The sequence below is a fragment of the Nicotiana tabacum genome, chromosome 4 (genome assembly GCF_000715075.1).
Source record: "Nicotiana tabacum cultivar K326 chromosome 4, ASM71507v2, whole genome shotgun sequence".
Taxonomy (NCBI): domain Eukaryota; kingdom Viridiplantae; phylum Streptophyta; class Magnoliopsida; order Solanales; family Solanaceae; genus Nicotiana; species Nicotiana tabacum.
The window spans coordinates 36,824,820-36,842,856 of record NC_134083.1 but is presented as its reverse complement, the minus strand read 5'-3'; the positions used below and the strand labels follow the sequence as shown (position 1 = coordinate 36,842,856).

Genomic DNA, 18,037 nt, shown 5'->3' with positions numbered 1-18,037 from the left:
AAAACGGTATAAAACTCAAGCTATATAATTAGTTTGATTTTGGTATGCTATTTGAATAATTTTCTAAGAAAATTTAAACAAAAAGCTTGTGAAAAATTATACTATTTGATTATTTGGATATACAGTAGTATGTCCATTATTCTTTCATCAAGTATTCCTTCTATAAAAATTATGTATACAAAATATAAATAGACATTCTAAAAAAACTATAATTAGATATAAATTATCCCAGTATTCATAATTATAATACTCATTAACTCAACATCAAATTCTAAAAATACTCTCGAAAAAACACTTAACAATTTCACATCAGCTATACATAATTTAATAATATTTATTTAATTTTTAAAATTTTATATTTACTGATATGAGTACACGCGCAAAACGCATACCCTAAGACTACTTTTCTAAAAGTAGTTGTAACTTATTTAATTAAAGTTATAAATAAATTGTATTACATGTAAATTCCTCAAAAAAGAAATACTGATGGACCGGCCGGCCATAGGGATTTAGGGCTCGGTCTGGACAACTCCTTAGAAGGCCCAAATAAAAGGTCCGGGTCTCCACCCGATCCGACCCACTTCCGGGTATTCACCTCCATAGGTCCGAATCGAGCCGCTAGACTCGAATGTTCAACTCAACTCGGCTTCATTCATTTGCAGCATTGGCGAGACTGTAACCATTGCCGATCTTTCGAGGCTGAGCTTGTGTTACAAAGAGGGCATCCTTCTCAGTTATCGTTGTTACTTATGGAATCCTCAGAAAAAACTGAAGAAGAAAAGGTGGTTAATGTGAGTCATCTCTCCTATACATGAATTGGTTTCTGATTACCTTTAACTTAGTTATTAGCTGAGTTTTTTCCTTGCTGTTCTTCTCGTGTTTGTCTTCTTTTTGTTGGAATTGTTCAATTGCTTGAATTCCCCACTCCAGATATCTACTTCTCAAGTTTCCTCAATTAGGAACTTGAAAAGACTTGGTTGTTTTAATTGGGATTTTTAAATGATCTGTTTTACGTTCTAATCTTTATTTCATTGAAGAATTTTCCTATTCCCAGTACTGTGGTCCAGCTAACTACTTTATGAATGTCTTCCTTGTTATTCCTATCCACTGCCAATAGTGTTTCGTTGATTATTCTTTTTAAATTAATCTGAAGGGTTTATTTCCTTATAACTTTGCGTATGTGCAAAGTATAGCTGGTTCCTAAATCCGGATTAAGTAGAAGCATTAGTGTAGGTTGGGGCCAGGGTACAAATAGACTTATATGAAATATTTACTTATAAGTCTTTATTCCTTTCTATTTTACTGTATTTGACTTATCTCAGAATTTTGCTTAGCAAGCTAATCTGTTTGGTTTTTGTTTTCAGAGGCCTCAGAAAATCGCAGGAACTGTAAATTGGGGCGCTGCTACTGTAATTGGGGTATTTGCTGGCTTGTTGTATGGAGGTAGCAAGGAGGCTGCTGCTTCTGTTGTTAGTATCTCTTCACACTGTAACTATTATATTGCACTTACTACTGATTTCCCATAGTCGCATTTTGACATAGGAAGATAAATTGGAGAGAGGAAATGCTAATTGTGAAACTTTGGACAGTAGTAAAATGTTACGTTTGTCTAAATAGTAAATGGGATTTCAAACTACTCGTTAAGAAGGTCAGATAAAATTTTGAGATTAGAAAAAAAAAAAAAAAGAGAACTTTTTGCTTTCTTAAATCAGCCAGAACTTTATGGCCTTGTTAACCTTTTATACTTATTATCTTCTACAATAGAGCCTGTATAATGTAGATGCCCCTTTGAAGAAAATTTGATTTCCTGCTGCTTTTGTTCCAGAGGTCTGGAGGAAAGCTGCAACTAATAAATAGGATTTCCCTAGTCCTCCCTTCCCAAAAAGAAGAACGTGATCTTTTCTTTCTGCATGGGTGGTTCCTCTAGTGTTCATGGGTCTTTCTTCTCTTTTAACAGAGCAAGGATGCGGAGGTGATGTTAAAGCTTGGGAGCACACCAGATAAGCGTGAACAATATCGGCTCATGAGAGATGCTATGGAAAAAAGATTTATACGAGTCACTCGTGGCTCAATAGTTGGCGGAATACGGCTTGGAATGTTTACTGCAGCTTTCTATGGATTACAGAATCTGCTTGCTGAAAAGCGTGGGGTGCATGATGTTTATAATGTTGTTGGAGCTGGTTCTGCTACAGCTGCAACATTTGGTCTAATTAGTAAGTGGCAAATTTTGGGCATCAAACCTTTTTTAGATTATCTCCTCCCCCACTCACTCTTTATTTTTATGGTTCCAGTGCCAGGATCACTCCATTGGCGTGCGAGAAATGTGATGTTAGGTTCTGCTTTGGGTGCTGCAGTTTGCTTCCCTCTTGGTAATAGAATGACCTGCTTATTAATTTCGATCTATTCAATTGCTCTTATTTGCTCAAAATTCTTAACCTGATAGTATTGATGATGCTACTAAAACTTAAAAACTTTGTAACTTCAGTTAATTATAGATGATTGAACTTATCATCTCTTCTTAGGCAGCCTGGTTTACATTTTGAAATTATAAGGATTTCATACATCTTATGTATTCCTTAAAATGAAGAATCATGTGAAGTAGGGACCAGCTTTTGGGTGGGCTATGCTGTTCCTATGTTAAATGAGAACTTGCAGATTTACTAAAACAAACTTGTTCTATCAGGGTGGCTTCATTTGAAGCTTGTAGAGAAAGCCAATGAAGGGTCTGGGACAACAGATGGCAATGAAGTGAAGGGTGGTGTAGGTGCTGCAATTGAGCGACTTGAAGAGCACTTGAACAAATAGGTTTGGTGATCTTAAATCCACAAGCACCGAAATTCTGATCTTATGTTGGCCCGTAAGATGGTGATATTAGCAAAAGGGGCTAAAATGGACGCAATATGGAAATAAAAGAGGTTTAGAGCAGACACCTGTATTGTTTGTTCCCTCTTAATCCACTTTCTTCCTGTCAGGAGCTTTAAAAGCTTGCTATCTTGGCCTTTATTTTTTCTGTTGGAGTGGAATCTTTTTTGTATTGCATTATAGGATTGTTTTGATTGTTGCACTCTTCATAAATACATGAAAAGAGTGTGGGTCGACTTTTCGATGTTTCAAAAATAACCAAAAGCATGGAGAGGATGTACTCCCGACTCAGGATCATCTCTGATCTCCCCCTTAACTTGCCGATATTATGACAGAAATAGTTAATTAATTGAGTAATTTTTTTGTTGAGGATTAAGGTATGTTAAGTTTTGTTTTGGTCATTATTGTTGTAGCTCCAGTCGGAAGGACTTTTGTGTTTTCGTGTGTATGTAATAGAATCCTAGTAAGACAAGCAAATGACTCAGTAACTGTATATTACAAATTGTAACAGGTAGTCGCTAGTCTCTTAGTCTTAGTAGAATACTAGTATTATTTTTGTATTTCTCTTATTCCTGGTCGTTAGTAGTACATGTTGTGCCATTTGCTCCTATTGCAGTGTTGTTGTTACTGTTTGTTACTCTATTTTCGTTGTTCCTTGATCTAAGGGTCTATCGGAAAAAGTCTCTACCTTCCCAAAGTAGGGTTTGGGGTAAGGTCTGCATATACATTACTCTCCTCCACTTGTAGAATTACACTTGATTTATTATTGTTGTTGTTTTAAGATACGCGTAATTTACCAATTTGGTACACAACTCAGTTTAGTTGTTTCACTATAACCAGATGTTGATTCAAATTACGAACTAACGTAACAGCCATATGGGTCTGAAAGAAACATGAGACATTTTTATCACCCAAAAATCCAACTCTTTACATTTCAAAAGCTGTTGGGCAAAAATACATTACATAATTATGAAGTTCTCTTTCCTGCGAGGTAACTCGTTCTTCTCAACAAAAGCTTGGGCCAGTAATGACATTTCTTCCTATCATCTGTATGTCAAATTACCATAAAAATGATGCCACCTACTTTTCCTAAGGACACCAGTTCGTGTTCACAATGGACACTAAAGTGTTTTCTATGGGGATGTAGCTCCGCGCGGGTGAGCAAGGACGCAGAAGCCCTCCCGTGCCAAAATTGTTATCTCAATTGCTTGAGTGAGGGGCAGCACCATTCAGATTCAGTCCTGGTACACATTATGACTTCTCATTCCCTGCAGAATAATGGCATACCGGAATTCAGTTATTATGTTCATTAAGGAAAGAACTAACAAAGAGAATAAAAGAAATTAGTAATACAACTTACTCTCAACATCATCAGACAATGTATTTTGGGGTGCCGCCTTGACCGTCCTTTTTGATGATTCAGCTGTACAAAAATTACCCAACTTAACAATAGCAAGAGCAAAAATATACAGTGCTTACTAAAGCTACTAAATAAGTTCTGATAATTTAGACGCTATAAACTAAAACCTAAACCCCAAGCTACAGATATACTTGAGCATGGACGTGAATTTTTCTTTCGAGCATCAAAGCTCACAAGGCCCCCAAGGGTATTGAATGGGAGGTAGTGGGTATTTGGTGAATTGGTTGAACCGCGCACCAGCTCGCTCAGATACCACCATTATTAGGGGGGGTTTCAGGTGCTGCAACCAGCAAACACAATCCCTCCCCCTGCCTGGCCATCCCCACCCCATGTTGGGAAAATTAACCCCCACAGAAATAATATTCACGGTATACGACTATAATAAATGCGGATTACTAAAATAGTGTAACCAACAGTAATAATAAGAGAAACAAGGACATCGAGATTTTTACGTGGAAAACACTTCTGAATAAGGGAAAAACCACGGCCCGAGAGGAGCAACTTATTTCACTATAGCGAGGATTTTACAATTTGTGGTACCGAATAAAATACTCCAAGACCACTAAACACTCAAATGAAATAATCCTCTTTTGATTTTTCCATCTCACTACAACACCGCTCAAACTCTTTATATTTTTCCTCACAGAGTATTTTGCTTCTTACTCAGTAAATCACTCTCTTTCTCTTTGTTTTGGTGTAATTACAAATGAAGGTAGAGGCACCTATTTATAGTTGCCCAAATTGAACTTCTAAATTGGTTGGCTTGACAAAACCAAAAGGAAGCTTCATCTTCTTTCACATGGGCCATGGGATAGACCCAATAAATCTCCCCCTCCAGTCCCATGCACCTGAAAGAGGTAACACCGGAGTTTCTAGTTTGAGTGCATGCCGACAAGTTCTTTGCATAGCTCGAACTTGTCTCTTGGTACCACCTTGGTCAGCATATCCGAAGGATTCTCACTTGTATCGATCTTCTTGACCTGCATAGATTCATCCTCTATCCTTTCTCGAATCCAGTGATATCTCACGTCGATATGCTACGTCCTTGCATGATACATGGTGTTTTTGCTCATGTCTATTGCACTTTGACTGTCACAATAGACGACATACTCCTTTTGATGTAATCCAAACTCTCGAAGGAACCGTTTCAGCCAAACCATCTCCTTGCCAGCTTCAGTAGCGGCAATATACTCTGCTTCAGTTGTAGAGAGTGCAACGCACTTCTGCAACTTCGACTGCCATGATATAGCTCCCCTTGAAAAAGTGAACAGGTATCCTGTAATAGATTTACGATTATCAAGATCACCTGCCATATCAGCATCCGTGTAACCCTCAAAACTGGATCTGATCTCCAAAAACACAAGCATTCATCTAAGGTTCCTTTTAGATACCTAAGTATCCACTTCACAGCTTCCCAATGTTCTTTTCCGGGATTATCAAGAAACCTACTAACAGTACCGACAGCATGAGCAATATCAGGTCTGGTACATACCATTGCATACATCAGGCTCCCGACGGCAGAGGAATATGGAACTTTAGCCATACTTTCTTTATCTTCCTTTGTTGTAGGACACATTGTCTTGTTCAACTTTATATGACCAGTAAGAGGCGTGCTAACTGGTTTAGCACTCATCATGTTGAAGCTTTTAAGTATACGTTCAATACACTTATGTTGTGACAGCAACAACTTACTATTTGTCCTATCTCGGACAATCTCTATTCCTAGAATTTGTCGTGTTGGACCCAAGTCTTTCATGTCAAATGACTTGGACAAATCTTCCTTCAACTTGGCAATCAACTTCTTGTCTTGTCCTACAATCAACATGTCATCCACATATAACAACAAGATGATAAAGTTATTGTTAGAGAATTTCTTATAGTATACACATGGATCTGAAAAAGTCTTTGTGTACGTTTGACTTCTCATGAATGAGTCAAACTTCTTGTACCACTGCCTAGGCGCTTGTTTCAGCCCATAAAGACTCTTTTTCAACTTGCATACCATGTGTTTCTTCGCCTTTACTTCAAAACCTTCTGGCTGCTCCATATAGATCTCTTCTTCCAAATCTCCATGCAGAAACGCAGTTTTTACGTCCAACTGCTCCACTTCAAGATCTAGGCTAGCTGCCAAGCTCAAGATTGTTCGAATAGAAGTCATTTTGACAACAGGTGAGAAAATTTCATAAAAATCAATACCTTTCTTCTGTTCGAAACCTTTTACCACCAATCGAGCTTTATGTCTAACTAGCTTGCCGTTTTCATTTTTCTTAAGCTTAAAGACCCACTTGCACTTGAGCGGTCTTTTGCCTTTTGGAAGTTCAACCAGTTCGTACGTATGATTCTTCTGTAGAGAATTCATCTCTTCTTGCATGGCTTCCATCCACTGGATTTGTTTCGGATAAGATAGCACCTCCTTGAAATTCTCTGGCTCCCCCTCATCAGTGACGAGGATATACTCAGGATATACTCTGAAGAAGGATACCTTGTGGACTCTACCTTCTCTCTTTCAGATCTTCTCAAAGGTTGTCCTTCTTCTTCTTCTTGTTGCTCTCCTTCTTCCTCTTGTGGACTAGGGTTCTCCCCATGCTCAGCAACCTCTTCATCTACGCCTTCTGTGTGCCATTCTTCACCTGTGGAAGGATTACGTACAGGTGCAGTAGGAGTAGTAACAAAGTTAGTAACTGTATCATTATCATTTTTGGTATTTGTTGATTGATCGCTATCAATCCCGACCACATCTTCTCTGAAGATCACATCTCTGCTTCTGATGATCTTTTTCCTTTCTGGGTCCCACAATCTGTAGCCGAACTCTTCATCTCTATAACCGATGAAGATACATGATATAGCTTTGTCATCCGGCTTCGTTCTCTGCTCCTTCGACACATGTGCAAAAGCTTTACATCCAAACACTTTCAGATGGGAGTAGGACACCTCTTTGTTGGTCCAGACTTTCTCTGGAATGTCAAACTCCAATGGAACTGATGGACTTCTATTAATCAAGTAACAGGTTGTGCGAGCTGCTTCACCCCAAAATAACTTAGGTAATTTTGCCATTTTGAGCATACTTCTCACTTTTTCGACAATGGTGCGATTCATCCTTTCTTTCAGCTACACCATTGTGTTGTGGGGTTCCAGGAACTGTCTTCTCATGTCAGATTCCATGGCTCGAGCAGTAGTATTCAAACTCCTTTGAAGAATACTCTCCTCCATTGTCTGTCCTGAGACGCTTTAATTTTTGACATGTCTCCCTTTCCACCAGAGCATGGAATTTCTGAAATACTTGAAATACCTGGTCTTTGGTTCTCAAGAAATAAACCCACAATTTTCGTGAAGCATCATCAATAAATGTAAGAAAATATTTGTTACCTCCCATTGATTCTACATCCATTGGACCACAAACATCAGAATATACTAAATCAAGTATATTCGATTTTTTCTTCCATGAGTTGCTTGAAACGATACCCTGTGTTGTTTTCCAAATAAACAATAATCACAAGAATTCACACTTGTACCTTTTGCAAATGAGATGAGTGACTTTTTGGATAGGATCTGCAGTCCCTTCTCACTCATATGGCCCAATCTCCGGTGCCATAAATCTGCAGGCGTATCATCTACAACCGCATGTAACCCATCTTCACATATCTCAACGGTTGTATTGTACAATGTGTAGGGAGAAACTCCTTTAGCAATCACCAATGATCCCTTGGTGAGTCTTCACTTCCTATTGGCGAAGTGATTCCCGTACCCGTCTCGATCTAGAACGATCCCTGAAATCAAATTCATTCACAAATCTGGTACGTGTCGCACATCTTTTAAAACTAATGTGCATCCGACATTTGTCTTGATACAAATGTCGCCAATCCCCACAATCTTTGAGCGACTGATATTTCCCATCTTGACCATTCCAAAGTCTCCTGCTTTGTACCTACAGAAGAATTCTCTTACCGGTGTGGCATGGTAGGATGTTGTATCAACCACCCATTCTGACTCTTGGCTTGCTAAGTGCATGCATTCCTCCTCCTTGTGAGCGAAGAGAACCACCGAATCATCGTTGTGCACTGCAGCGGTTATGTTGTCATCATTCTTCTGGCCATTGCTCTCGCCTCGACCTTTCTTTGGGCAATCTCTTTTGAAGTGACCGGGTTGACCGCAACTGTAGCAATTTCTACCCTTTGACCGGTTCCTGGACTTTCCACGAGCTTTGAATTTATCACGGCTACTCGATGCTCTATAAAAACTTCCTCCTCTGTTTTCCATGATAAGAGCATAACTCTGATTTTCGGGCTTCTTCCTCATCTTATCATTGAGTAGGATGGCTGATGTGACCTCCTTTAAATCGATGGTATCTCTACCATGCAGGATGGTTGTTGCCAAATTATCATAGGAAGATGGCAACGAGTTTAGAAGCATGATAGCCTTATCTACTTCAGTGATTGTTTCTCCAAGGTTTGCCAGCTGTGTGATTAATCCATTGAACATATTTAAATGGGACAAGAAATTTGTACCTTCACTCATATGGATGGCATAAAGTTGTTTTCTCAAAAACAACTTGTTTGTTAAGGATTTGGACATGTATAGATTTTCTAGTCTTTTCCAAATACCACATGCACTATTTTCATCTCCGACATTATTGAGCACTTCATCAGACAAGTGTAGTCTGATTGCACTAGCCGCCTTCTTAACCATGTCTGCCTATTCCTCGTCTTTCATGGTTTCCGGCTTTGCCTCTTTTCCATTTAGTGCAATGTCTAGCCCTTGTTGGATGAGCAGGTTTCATCCTTCTTTGCCATATGGAGAAACCGTCATTACCGTTGAATCTTGTTACTTCATACTTTACTCCTGACATTTTTTTTGTCACAGAGTAAAATTGACAGTAAATAATATTTCTGTGAATGAGCAGAACCTGTGCTCTGATACTAGTTGTTGGGAAAATTAACCCCCACAGAAATAATATTCACGGTATACGACTATAATAAATGCGGATTACTAAAATATTGTAACCAACGGTAATAATAAGAGAAACAAGGACACCGAGATTTTTACGTGGAAAACCCTTCTGAATAAGAGAAAAATCACAACCCGAGAGGAGCAATTGATTTCACTATAGCGAGGATTTTACAATTTGTGGTACCGAATAAAATACTCCAAAACCACTAAACACTCAAAAGAAATAACCCTCTTTTGATTTTTTCACCTCACTACAATACCGCTTAAACTCTCTATATTTTTCCTCACAGAGTATTTTGCTTCTTACTCTGTAAATCACTCTCTTTCTCTTTATTTTGGTGTGATTACAAATGAAGGTAGAGGCACCTATTTATAGTTGAAGAATGTCCATATTGATGTATGCAATGACATCAATATTCACTTCAAAAGCTAGTTGCCCAAATTGAACTTCTAAATTGGTTGGCTTGACAAAACCAAAAGGAAGCTTCATCTTCTTTCACATGGGCCATGGGATGGACACAATACCCCATGCCCCACCCCAAAGAAAAAAAGGAGAATAGGATAACATTGTATTTTCTTTTGATAAATAGAGAAGAAGGATAAGAATTGGGAGATATATATTCAGTTACACAAGCCCATCAATAATATTATTTACTTATAAACCAATAGGAAGTGTACCCAGGCATAATTGAACTTTGCACACCTTCGGCCTTCATCTGCCCATGAAAGTTTTACTTCTTCCAAACTTAGAAATCAATATAGACAATACTATTACGTGCTATCTTAATCTTGATAATCAATTTTTAAGAACTGTATCACCTGTCAAACTTCATCTAAATACCTCCATCTATCTATAATACAATTGCCTTACGTCTCAAAATGTGGACTATCACCTAAGGCAGTGAGTTGGAAGCGCAAAGCACAGGTTGGGAAAGTTGGTAAAGAACCCAAAATCTTCATTGATTATACTTTATTTCTATCTAGTAGTTAAAATCTTGTACTAAGTTTGTTAATTAAATTTTGTACAGACAACCATGGAAAATGTCGTCGGGGCATATCATTGCTAAAGGACTTACCTTTAAATTTCCTTTTCTTCTTTGCTCTCCTCCTTTTTCTCTCTGCTTGTGTCAACTCTGTTTCTTCTTTAACATCTCCTTTGCCAGAAAATACTTCCTCGGGAGCCAGCATAGCTGCATCAGAGACTGCCACAGGTGCAATCTACCATAGAACAATAATATGAGAAAATATACTTGAACAATGATGAATTTATGCAAGTATGATAAGTTAACTCGAAAATAAGACTTGTGCACGTCAGCTCACCTCTTCCATTGCAAGTGCTGGGACATTTGCTTGTACAGACATATCTTCTATGACCTAACCAATTTGAGTCATGGAGAAGCAACATGAGACAAACCGCGTACAGATTGGAAAAATCTAGCTGAATATACATTGTTATAGTCATACCGGTTTTGGAGTGAAGTGGAAATGAGACAAAGCATCCAACTTCAAGCACAGTTTCTTAAACAGCAAAGTGGCCTGTTTTAACATTCAAAATAAAGCATACTCAAAAAAGGTGCAATCGAGCATAGCAATTGAACCCCGATACATCTTTCCATTCCCTCCTCCACACGATACCCCTCAAAAGCTGTAAGAGAATTTTGCCCTTCCTTTGCATGCTGTAATTTGTTAAAAGTCTCAAAACCTATTAACAGCATTATCACTCTCTTATTCGTGCACAAAGAACCTAAGTTTACCCGACCATTGCATTTCATTAGATTGATCATCATATTCAAAGCAGCAACAATATATTTCAGCTGAGCTTATCACTTATCACTTTATAAAATAATGCATCAAGTAGTCAGACATGGTGCATAAGGTAGGCCTGTAAGATGAGGTTAGGTAATGATGACAAAGTAAAGAAGAAGAAGAACCTCCCCTCCTGTTATAAAGAAGAGAGCTGGTTTATAGGTGAACGATCAAACACACCTCTTTCTTCTGCTCATCTGAGAAGGATAATGCTGTTGATACAAGACCAGTTTTCTGGACATATTCCTCCTGCAAAAGTATGTATGAAACAAAGTGGCAAAATAAGATAACAGAAATTTTCCTTTGGGAAGTTCACAAATAAAGCATAAAGAGTACACATATCCACAGCAGCAGTTGCTGCCAATAAGTATCAATCTCCTCGAGTAGCATGTATCGGAGAGCACTAACCTCATAAATTTCGGCAAGGCCCTTTTTGCTTTTATTGTCATCCTGCATGTTCATAAATAAAAAAGAAACATCAAATCATAGCATCATTAGTTACAGCTATCCACTTGAAATTAGTATAGAATCCACTTGAATGGACACACATGTACAAATATACAAACAGTAATTACCAATTCTTTTGTTTCTCTCGGTGCTCTGGATGGCAAGCTAGGAGGCTTCTGAACGTCATCAAACCGACCCTAGACATCACAAGCTGGGGTCAGTTGTTGTTTACTTTATTTCATGCACACTCAAACGTTGCGTAGGGAAGAGAGGAAAAGGCAGGCATAAAACAATAGCAGAAGAGCAAAGCACATCGTTATGATTATTACGTCTGTAAGGAGTTTCTATAATTTAACTTTTACAAACAAAAAAGAAAAAGAATAAAAAGGTGCAACCTGTTCTCCTAAACTTCTATTTAACAGGTCAGTTTCCCACGAACAAATAAATTTGCTGCTTGCATTCTCAACACTCAAACTTAGTAAAACGTAGCAAATGCACCCTTTCAGAGTAAAATTTCTAAACTTCTTAGCCCTTACATTTAATTTGCTTAACATCTATGTTCAGATTCAGGGTAAATTAATTCCAAAGACTTATTTTTTCTTTTTCTCCATGTCCTTTATTTTCTTCTCTTTTTCTTCTTTCTTTCTTCCTTTTCCAATTTTAAATGCTCTTTTTATTCTACGCCACGTCCCAGTCAGAGCCCAGTTCACAGATGTGAGAGTGAATTTTGAAGGGAGGGGCGACTATAAGGTGAGAAAAGAGTGGGAAATTGTCGGAAATAACAAAACAGCTAATTTGCTAGTTTGTCCTCAACTTTAGCAAATATGCTGATAACAATTAATGAAAAAGAACATTGCTACTCTTTCAAAAATTTAATATGAAAATTGAGAAGAAAAAATTAAATTTCAATATAGGAACCTCAGCTATATTACTAGAATTGACATATCCTCCCATGTCAAAATGTTCCAAGCTCGCCCATGTCCTTTGACCGAGTTACCACTAAATTACACAATTTTCCTCTGGTACATACTAGATGAAGCTTTTACTGCAGTCAAATTATGCAAAATTTTCTTTTTCTAGGAGAAAATCGGAGATGGAAAAAATTAAATAAAACTTCCTTAGAGTCAACAAACTAGAAATGGATTCATGAAGTAAATGTCAAGATGTGAAAGAAAATGGAATATCTATACTCGTTTGACTTCTACTTTTCTTTTATTGGGATAAATTTATTGCTAACAATATCTTTTTATTAGTGATCTCTTTTATTCTTTAATGAAAAGATACTGTCAACAATAATTTCACCTCAGCGGTCCAAAGAAAAAAGCGACTTAGATATTTAGCAGTGTAGAGATAAAAGAAAAATATTCACCTCTACAATACGTTTCTGAATTAGTTCTTCAAGTGATGCAGTAACCTCTTCAGTAATTACAGGGGCAGGTCTCACATTGTGCTCGAAATCCAGATCAACTTCCAATGCACTATTCTTTGGCCTTCTTGCAGCAGTTACCTGCCAATAGAGATTGTTCAAACATACAGGACTGAAGATGCCATATGCGGTATATATAGCTAATACATGTTAAACGAAACAGTGATTAAGGGAATTAGAAAGGAAGAGGGAACAATTAGAAAGGAAAAAATTTATGAAGATCATAATGTATTGTCCACAATGAGAGAAAAAAATATTGTGAAATTAACACGAGTACGGGTATAATCGAGTTTCAGTTTCATCTTGGGTCTGAGCTTGTGTATTAGTAAATGGGTTTTTCTTCCAAGAACATTTTTTTTAAAAAAGATAAGGAATTGTGAAAGAGAGATCTTACTTCTCCTTGCATAGTCCAGGCCTTCTCTTCCAAGTTTGCTTTCTCCATTTCCTCAATTGTAGATCGGAGTTTTACAAGCTCCTTTTCATGGGTAGAAAGGCTTTTCTTCTTCTATAACAGAAGAAGAATATATGTTAGACGGAGGAAACGTGTTAGATATTGAAATGACTTGAATCTTATAGATCACTTACTCAGAGTCTCAGACATCTTCATAAACTTTACAACTGAAAGGACAAAGAGTACACTACCTGATTGTCATCATTATCATCACTCATGTCATCATCCATTCCCAGGCCATCTGATAGATCAGATGATTTGACATTTTTCTTCCGTCCAATACCCTTGTTTGAACCAAAGAAGTCCTCATATCTGTGTATCATCGAGAAAAAAATGAGCAAATTGGAAGTGTGTCAATGTTGAGGTAACAAAGTTTAAAACCTCACTGAATTGTATAATGTGATTGACATTCCGAATAGAGGGATGAAAAATAGTAAAAGAGAAATGTCACAGGACAAGTGCATGTGTGGCTTACTATTAAGCTAAGAACAGCAAATATGGAATGTGATTCTGCAAGGTTTGAGCCCATGTTGGAGAATTAGTACTTGGAGATACTTAACTAATATTTTGAGACTTAGTTAAATAGTTGTACCATCAATAACGGCTGTTTAGCACGGGCAGTGAAATATAGAGGGAGAAAGAAAGCACAGGCTCCTCTACTATTTTATCAAACCGGAGAGCATCATCATCCAAAATCACTAATCTAAGACTGGTTAACTGTCACAATGACAAAGCATATAGATAACAGTCGCCCAGGGAGGCAAAATGAGCACCCTACATCCACAAGGCAAATATTGAAGGACTACATAAAGACTTTCAGTAAAGCTTTATAAGGGAGCTTAATCACATAGTCTTATCCAGTCCGCCTCAGTTAAGGCAATATGGAAAATATCACTCAATCACCCTTCACACCCAACTCAACTCTGCCTAATCGACATCAAATATACTTCCTAATGGACAATAAGCACCTCAAGTCTTGGAATAACTAGAAGAGTTTAAGTGTCTTTTACTCTAATTGAGTACGACGTATTGCTTTGCTATCTCCTTGAAATCATTGAGCTAAGGCCAAACTACAAAGAGCCAATTCGGCAAATTCTTCTCGAGCTTTAAACTTCATGCTTTATTTATCATAGGACACTAAAAAGATAAATAAGAACACAAAGAAGGAGCACCTAGCACTTTCGGTTCCTCCATTTTCATCATCTTCATCATCGTCGAGGCCCATAAATCCAAGCTGCAGAAACAAGATAATGTTAAAAATAAATGCTTTACCCAAGAAGCACAAATCTCCACTCACCAATCTGCTTGAAATCATGATAATTTAAGCATAATATCTGAACCACCAAATGGTTAAACATAATCAACCTCTATTTTCAGAAATCAGCAAATTCTCACCTCGTCCTCGTCCTCGTCCTCGTCAGCTTCTTCATCCTCCTCCTCTTCGTCCTTGCTCCTTGTCCTCTTAGTCTTCTTCTTCAAGCCATATTCCCTTGCCTCATCAGCCTCCATATACTCTTCCAACTGGTTTACCTTGAAAAACTTATCTTCCAGTCCCCCTTTTACCCCTCCATTCTCCTCCTCCCCGTCTTCGCTCTTCTCACCATCATCACCCTCCTCATCATCATCATCCTCCTCTTCTTCTTCATCGTCATCATCCACATCATCCTCGTCATCAAAATCATCCATAGCTACATCCTTAAAGTCCTCACTTTCTCCTTCTTCTACTGCCAATTCCTCTTTGTCCCTCTTCTTTTCTTCAACTAAATTGAAAAGCTTTGAAATTTCCTCAGGATTCTTCTCAAATTGTCTGATTTGGCGACGGAGAGAGGAAAGTAAGGGCTCAGATTGGAAGTCAATTTGCTGCCATATTTGCTCAGCATCAAAACCATCCGTCAAGAGTTGAGCGAAAGGTGACTTCGGGGTGTAGGGTTTGAGAGAAGAGTATAGGTACTTGGAGGCTAATCGAGCTGCTTCAGAAAGGTCCGGTGATGCTGAGAGATAGAGAGGTGCGTCAGTGGATTTGAGCCGCCGGAGAGCCTTAACGCCGTCAGCACTTTGGCTGTCGTCCGCCGTGGTTGCCATGGCGGAGAGAGACGGTATTCTTCTGAGGTTTGTAGGGTTTAAGAAAGACTTAAGGTTTTACTTTATTTCAAAAAAATTATTTTTATTTCTATATATGGTCCGTAACCCGACCCGGATGAGGGCTTTTGCCCTTTAATTTGTGAGTGTTAATGGGGGTTAAAAGATGATGAACCTCCGTCTTATTCTTTCATACTAAAATGTCCTCTCTTGAGCAATTTTCCTTTTCTCAGTAAAAATCAAGATAATCCATTCAAATGTAGATTAAACAAACATAAACTGACAATAAATTGGTAAATTACAAGATTGTTGTCATATCCGTAAAGTGGTATTGTGACTATCGTCAATTAATTATCTTTTCTTTCCTAGTTCTCTGCATTTTAACCTTTTCAACTAGTTCAGGGTTGTTTTCTTGCAGTGCATATTAATGCAAATGAATTACATGATAAAAGTCGAAAGATAGAGAGTTAACCCAAACAGAGCCGGAGTTCTATGAACAAGAGAGATCCCTAAATATCCATTTGAGAGTCAATATTTGAAGTTTATGGGTTCTGAACCTGTCACTGAAATCATAACGCATTTAGTCACTGGGTTCGCAGGTAAATATTTATATATGTTTAGTAATTTTCTAATACAAAGCAGGGTCTAAGCAAAAATTATTGGGTTCGTCCGAACCCGTTAATCATACACTACCTCCGCCCCTGAACCCAAATACCTTTGTTTTACCAATTTAATAAAGCTAAACTTTTGGCGGATAAAATCTGGGGTAACACATATTTCTATGTTCGTAAGAAAAATTCACATATTCTTCTTTTCTTCATAACTAGTAGTCGTACCCGTGTGATGCGGTCAATATTAAAAAATATTAATTAGATTAAAGTGTGATCGGGCTTATTTGAACAAATTAGATCATATTGCGTTAATAAATTTCAATTGTCATCTTATTTGTCAATTTGATATACCCAATAATAAAATAACTATTAAATTAAAGGGACTTATATAGTCATTGAATAACTTTTTTGTTATATATTTTTCTTTATTCTATTATCCAATATTTAGTATTTTTACATTGTTAATAGAAATTTTTATTAGCATATTACTTTGTTTAATATTTTTGTCTGATCGCTCTCTTTTATAATATAAGAGAAGATATATATATTTTATTAATCTTGAAATATTTTTTATTTTAAATTTTATTCTGTTGTTGTCAATAATATTATCTGAATTTTAATGAATAAAATCTCTATTAAATTAAAGGGACTTATATGGTCTTCGAATAACTTTTTTGTTATATATTTTTTTTATTATATTATCCAATATTTAATATAATTGAATTGTTAATAGAAATTTTTATTAGCATATTACTTTATTTAATATTTTTGTCTACTACTTTCTATTTGTAATATAATAGAAGATATATATTTTATTACTCTTGAAATAATTTTTTATTTTAAATTTTATTCTATTGTTCTCAATAATATTGTCTGAATTTTTATGAACAAATTCTCTATTAAATTAAAGAGAGTTGTATAGTCATTGAATAACTTTGCTGTTCTGTATCTCTCCTTTTAATAATATATAGATATAGATTGTTAATAAAATTTTTTATTAGCATATTACTTTGTTTAATATTTTTGTCTACTACTTTCTTTTTATAATATAATAGAAGATATATATTTTATTATTCTTGAAATATATTTTTAATTTTTTTTTTATTTGAAATTTATCCTATTTTTCTCAATAATATTATCTTAAATTTAATGAATAAAATCTCTATTAAATTAATGAGACTTATATAGGCATGGAATAACTTTTTTGTTATATATTTTTATTTATTATATTATCCAATATTTAATATTATTGCATTGTTAATATAAACTTTTATTAGCATATTACTTTATTTTCTAGGCTGCCACTTGGTTTAGATTTTATTCTATTGTTCTCAATAATATTATCTGAATTTTAATGAATAAAATATCTATTAAATTAAAGATAGTTGTATAGTCATTGAATAACTTTTTTATTCTATATTTTTCTTTATTATATTATCTAATTTTTAATATTATTGCATTGTTAATAAAAACTTTTATTAGCATATTACTTTATTTTCTAGGCTGCCACTTGGTTTAGATTTTATCCTATTGCTCTCAATAATATTATCTGAATTTAAATGAATAAAATCTCTATTAAATTAAAGAGAGTTGTATAATCATTGAATAACTTTTTTGTTCTGTATTTTTCTTTATTATATTATCCAATATTTAGTACTATTGCATTGTTAATAGAAACTTTTATTAGAATATTACTTTGTTTAATATTTTTTGTCTGCTACTTTTTTTTTGTAATATAATATAAGATATATATTTTATTACTCTTGAAATATTTTTTTATTTTAAATTTTATCTTGTTGTCCTCAATAATATTATCTGAAATTTAATGAATAAAATCTCTATTAAATTAATGAGACTTATCTTGTTGTTATGTATTTTTCTTATTATATTATCCAATATTTAGTATTATTTCATTGTTAATAGAAACTTTTATTAGCATATTACTTTATTTAAATTTTTGTATGCTACTTTCTTTTTATAATATAATA

General features: G+C 35.9%; 2 protein-coding genes across 5 annotated transcripts; one reads left to right on the top strand and one right to left on the bottom strand.

The window, feature by feature from the left end:
• Window positions 1-592: 592 nt before the first annotated feature.
• Window positions 593-3,334, top strand: LOC107802400 (uncharacterized). Of its 2 annotated transcripts, none has more exons than XM_016625890.2 (5): window positions 593-791; window positions 1,365-1,469; window positions 1,958-2,213; window positions 2,292-2,369; window positions 2,684-3,334. In XM_016625890.2, exons 1-5 carry the CDS (start codon window positions 750-752, stop codon window positions 2,803-2,805), a joined length of 603 nt encoding a protein of 200 aa, XP_016481376.1. In that variant the 5' UTR covers window positions 593-749; the 3' UTR covers window positions 2,806-3,334. The 2 variants fall into 2 exon arrangements, with proteins under 2 accessions (XP_016481376.1, XP_016481377.1); XM_016625891.2 differs by having other exon boundaries at window positions 622-782.
• Window positions 3,335-3,745: 411 nt separating this feature from the next.
• On the bottom strand, window positions 3,746-15,669 carry LOC107802397 (M phase phosphoprotein 10). 3 transcript variants are annotated; one of them, XM_016625882.2, is made up of 13 exons: window positions 14,755-15,669; window positions 14,532-14,593; window positions 13,551-13,671; window positions 13,303-13,413; window positions 12,852-12,989; window positions 11,611-11,679; window positions 11,444-11,485; window positions 11,216-11,284; window positions 10,694-10,765; window positions 10,550-10,603; window positions 10,306-10,447; window positions 4,223-4,285; window positions 3,746-4,130 (listed from the first exon to the last, which is right to left on the bottom strand). In XM_016625882.2, exons 1-13 carry the CDS (start codon window positions 15,439-15,441, stop codon window positions 4,114-4,116), a joined length of 1,647 nt encoding a protein of 548 aa, XP_016481368.1. In that variant the 5' UTR covers window positions 15,442-15,669; the 3' UTR covers window positions 3,746-4,113. The 3 variants fall into 3 exon arrangements, with proteins under 3 accessions (XP_016481368.1, XP_016481369.1, XP_075107790.1); XM_016625883.2 differs by having other exon boundaries at window positions 13,303-13,410; XM_075251689.1 differs by having other exon boundaries at window positions 14,532-14,595; window positions 14,763-15,663.
• Between the last annotated feature and the right edge of the window lie 2,368 nt (window positions 15,670-18,037).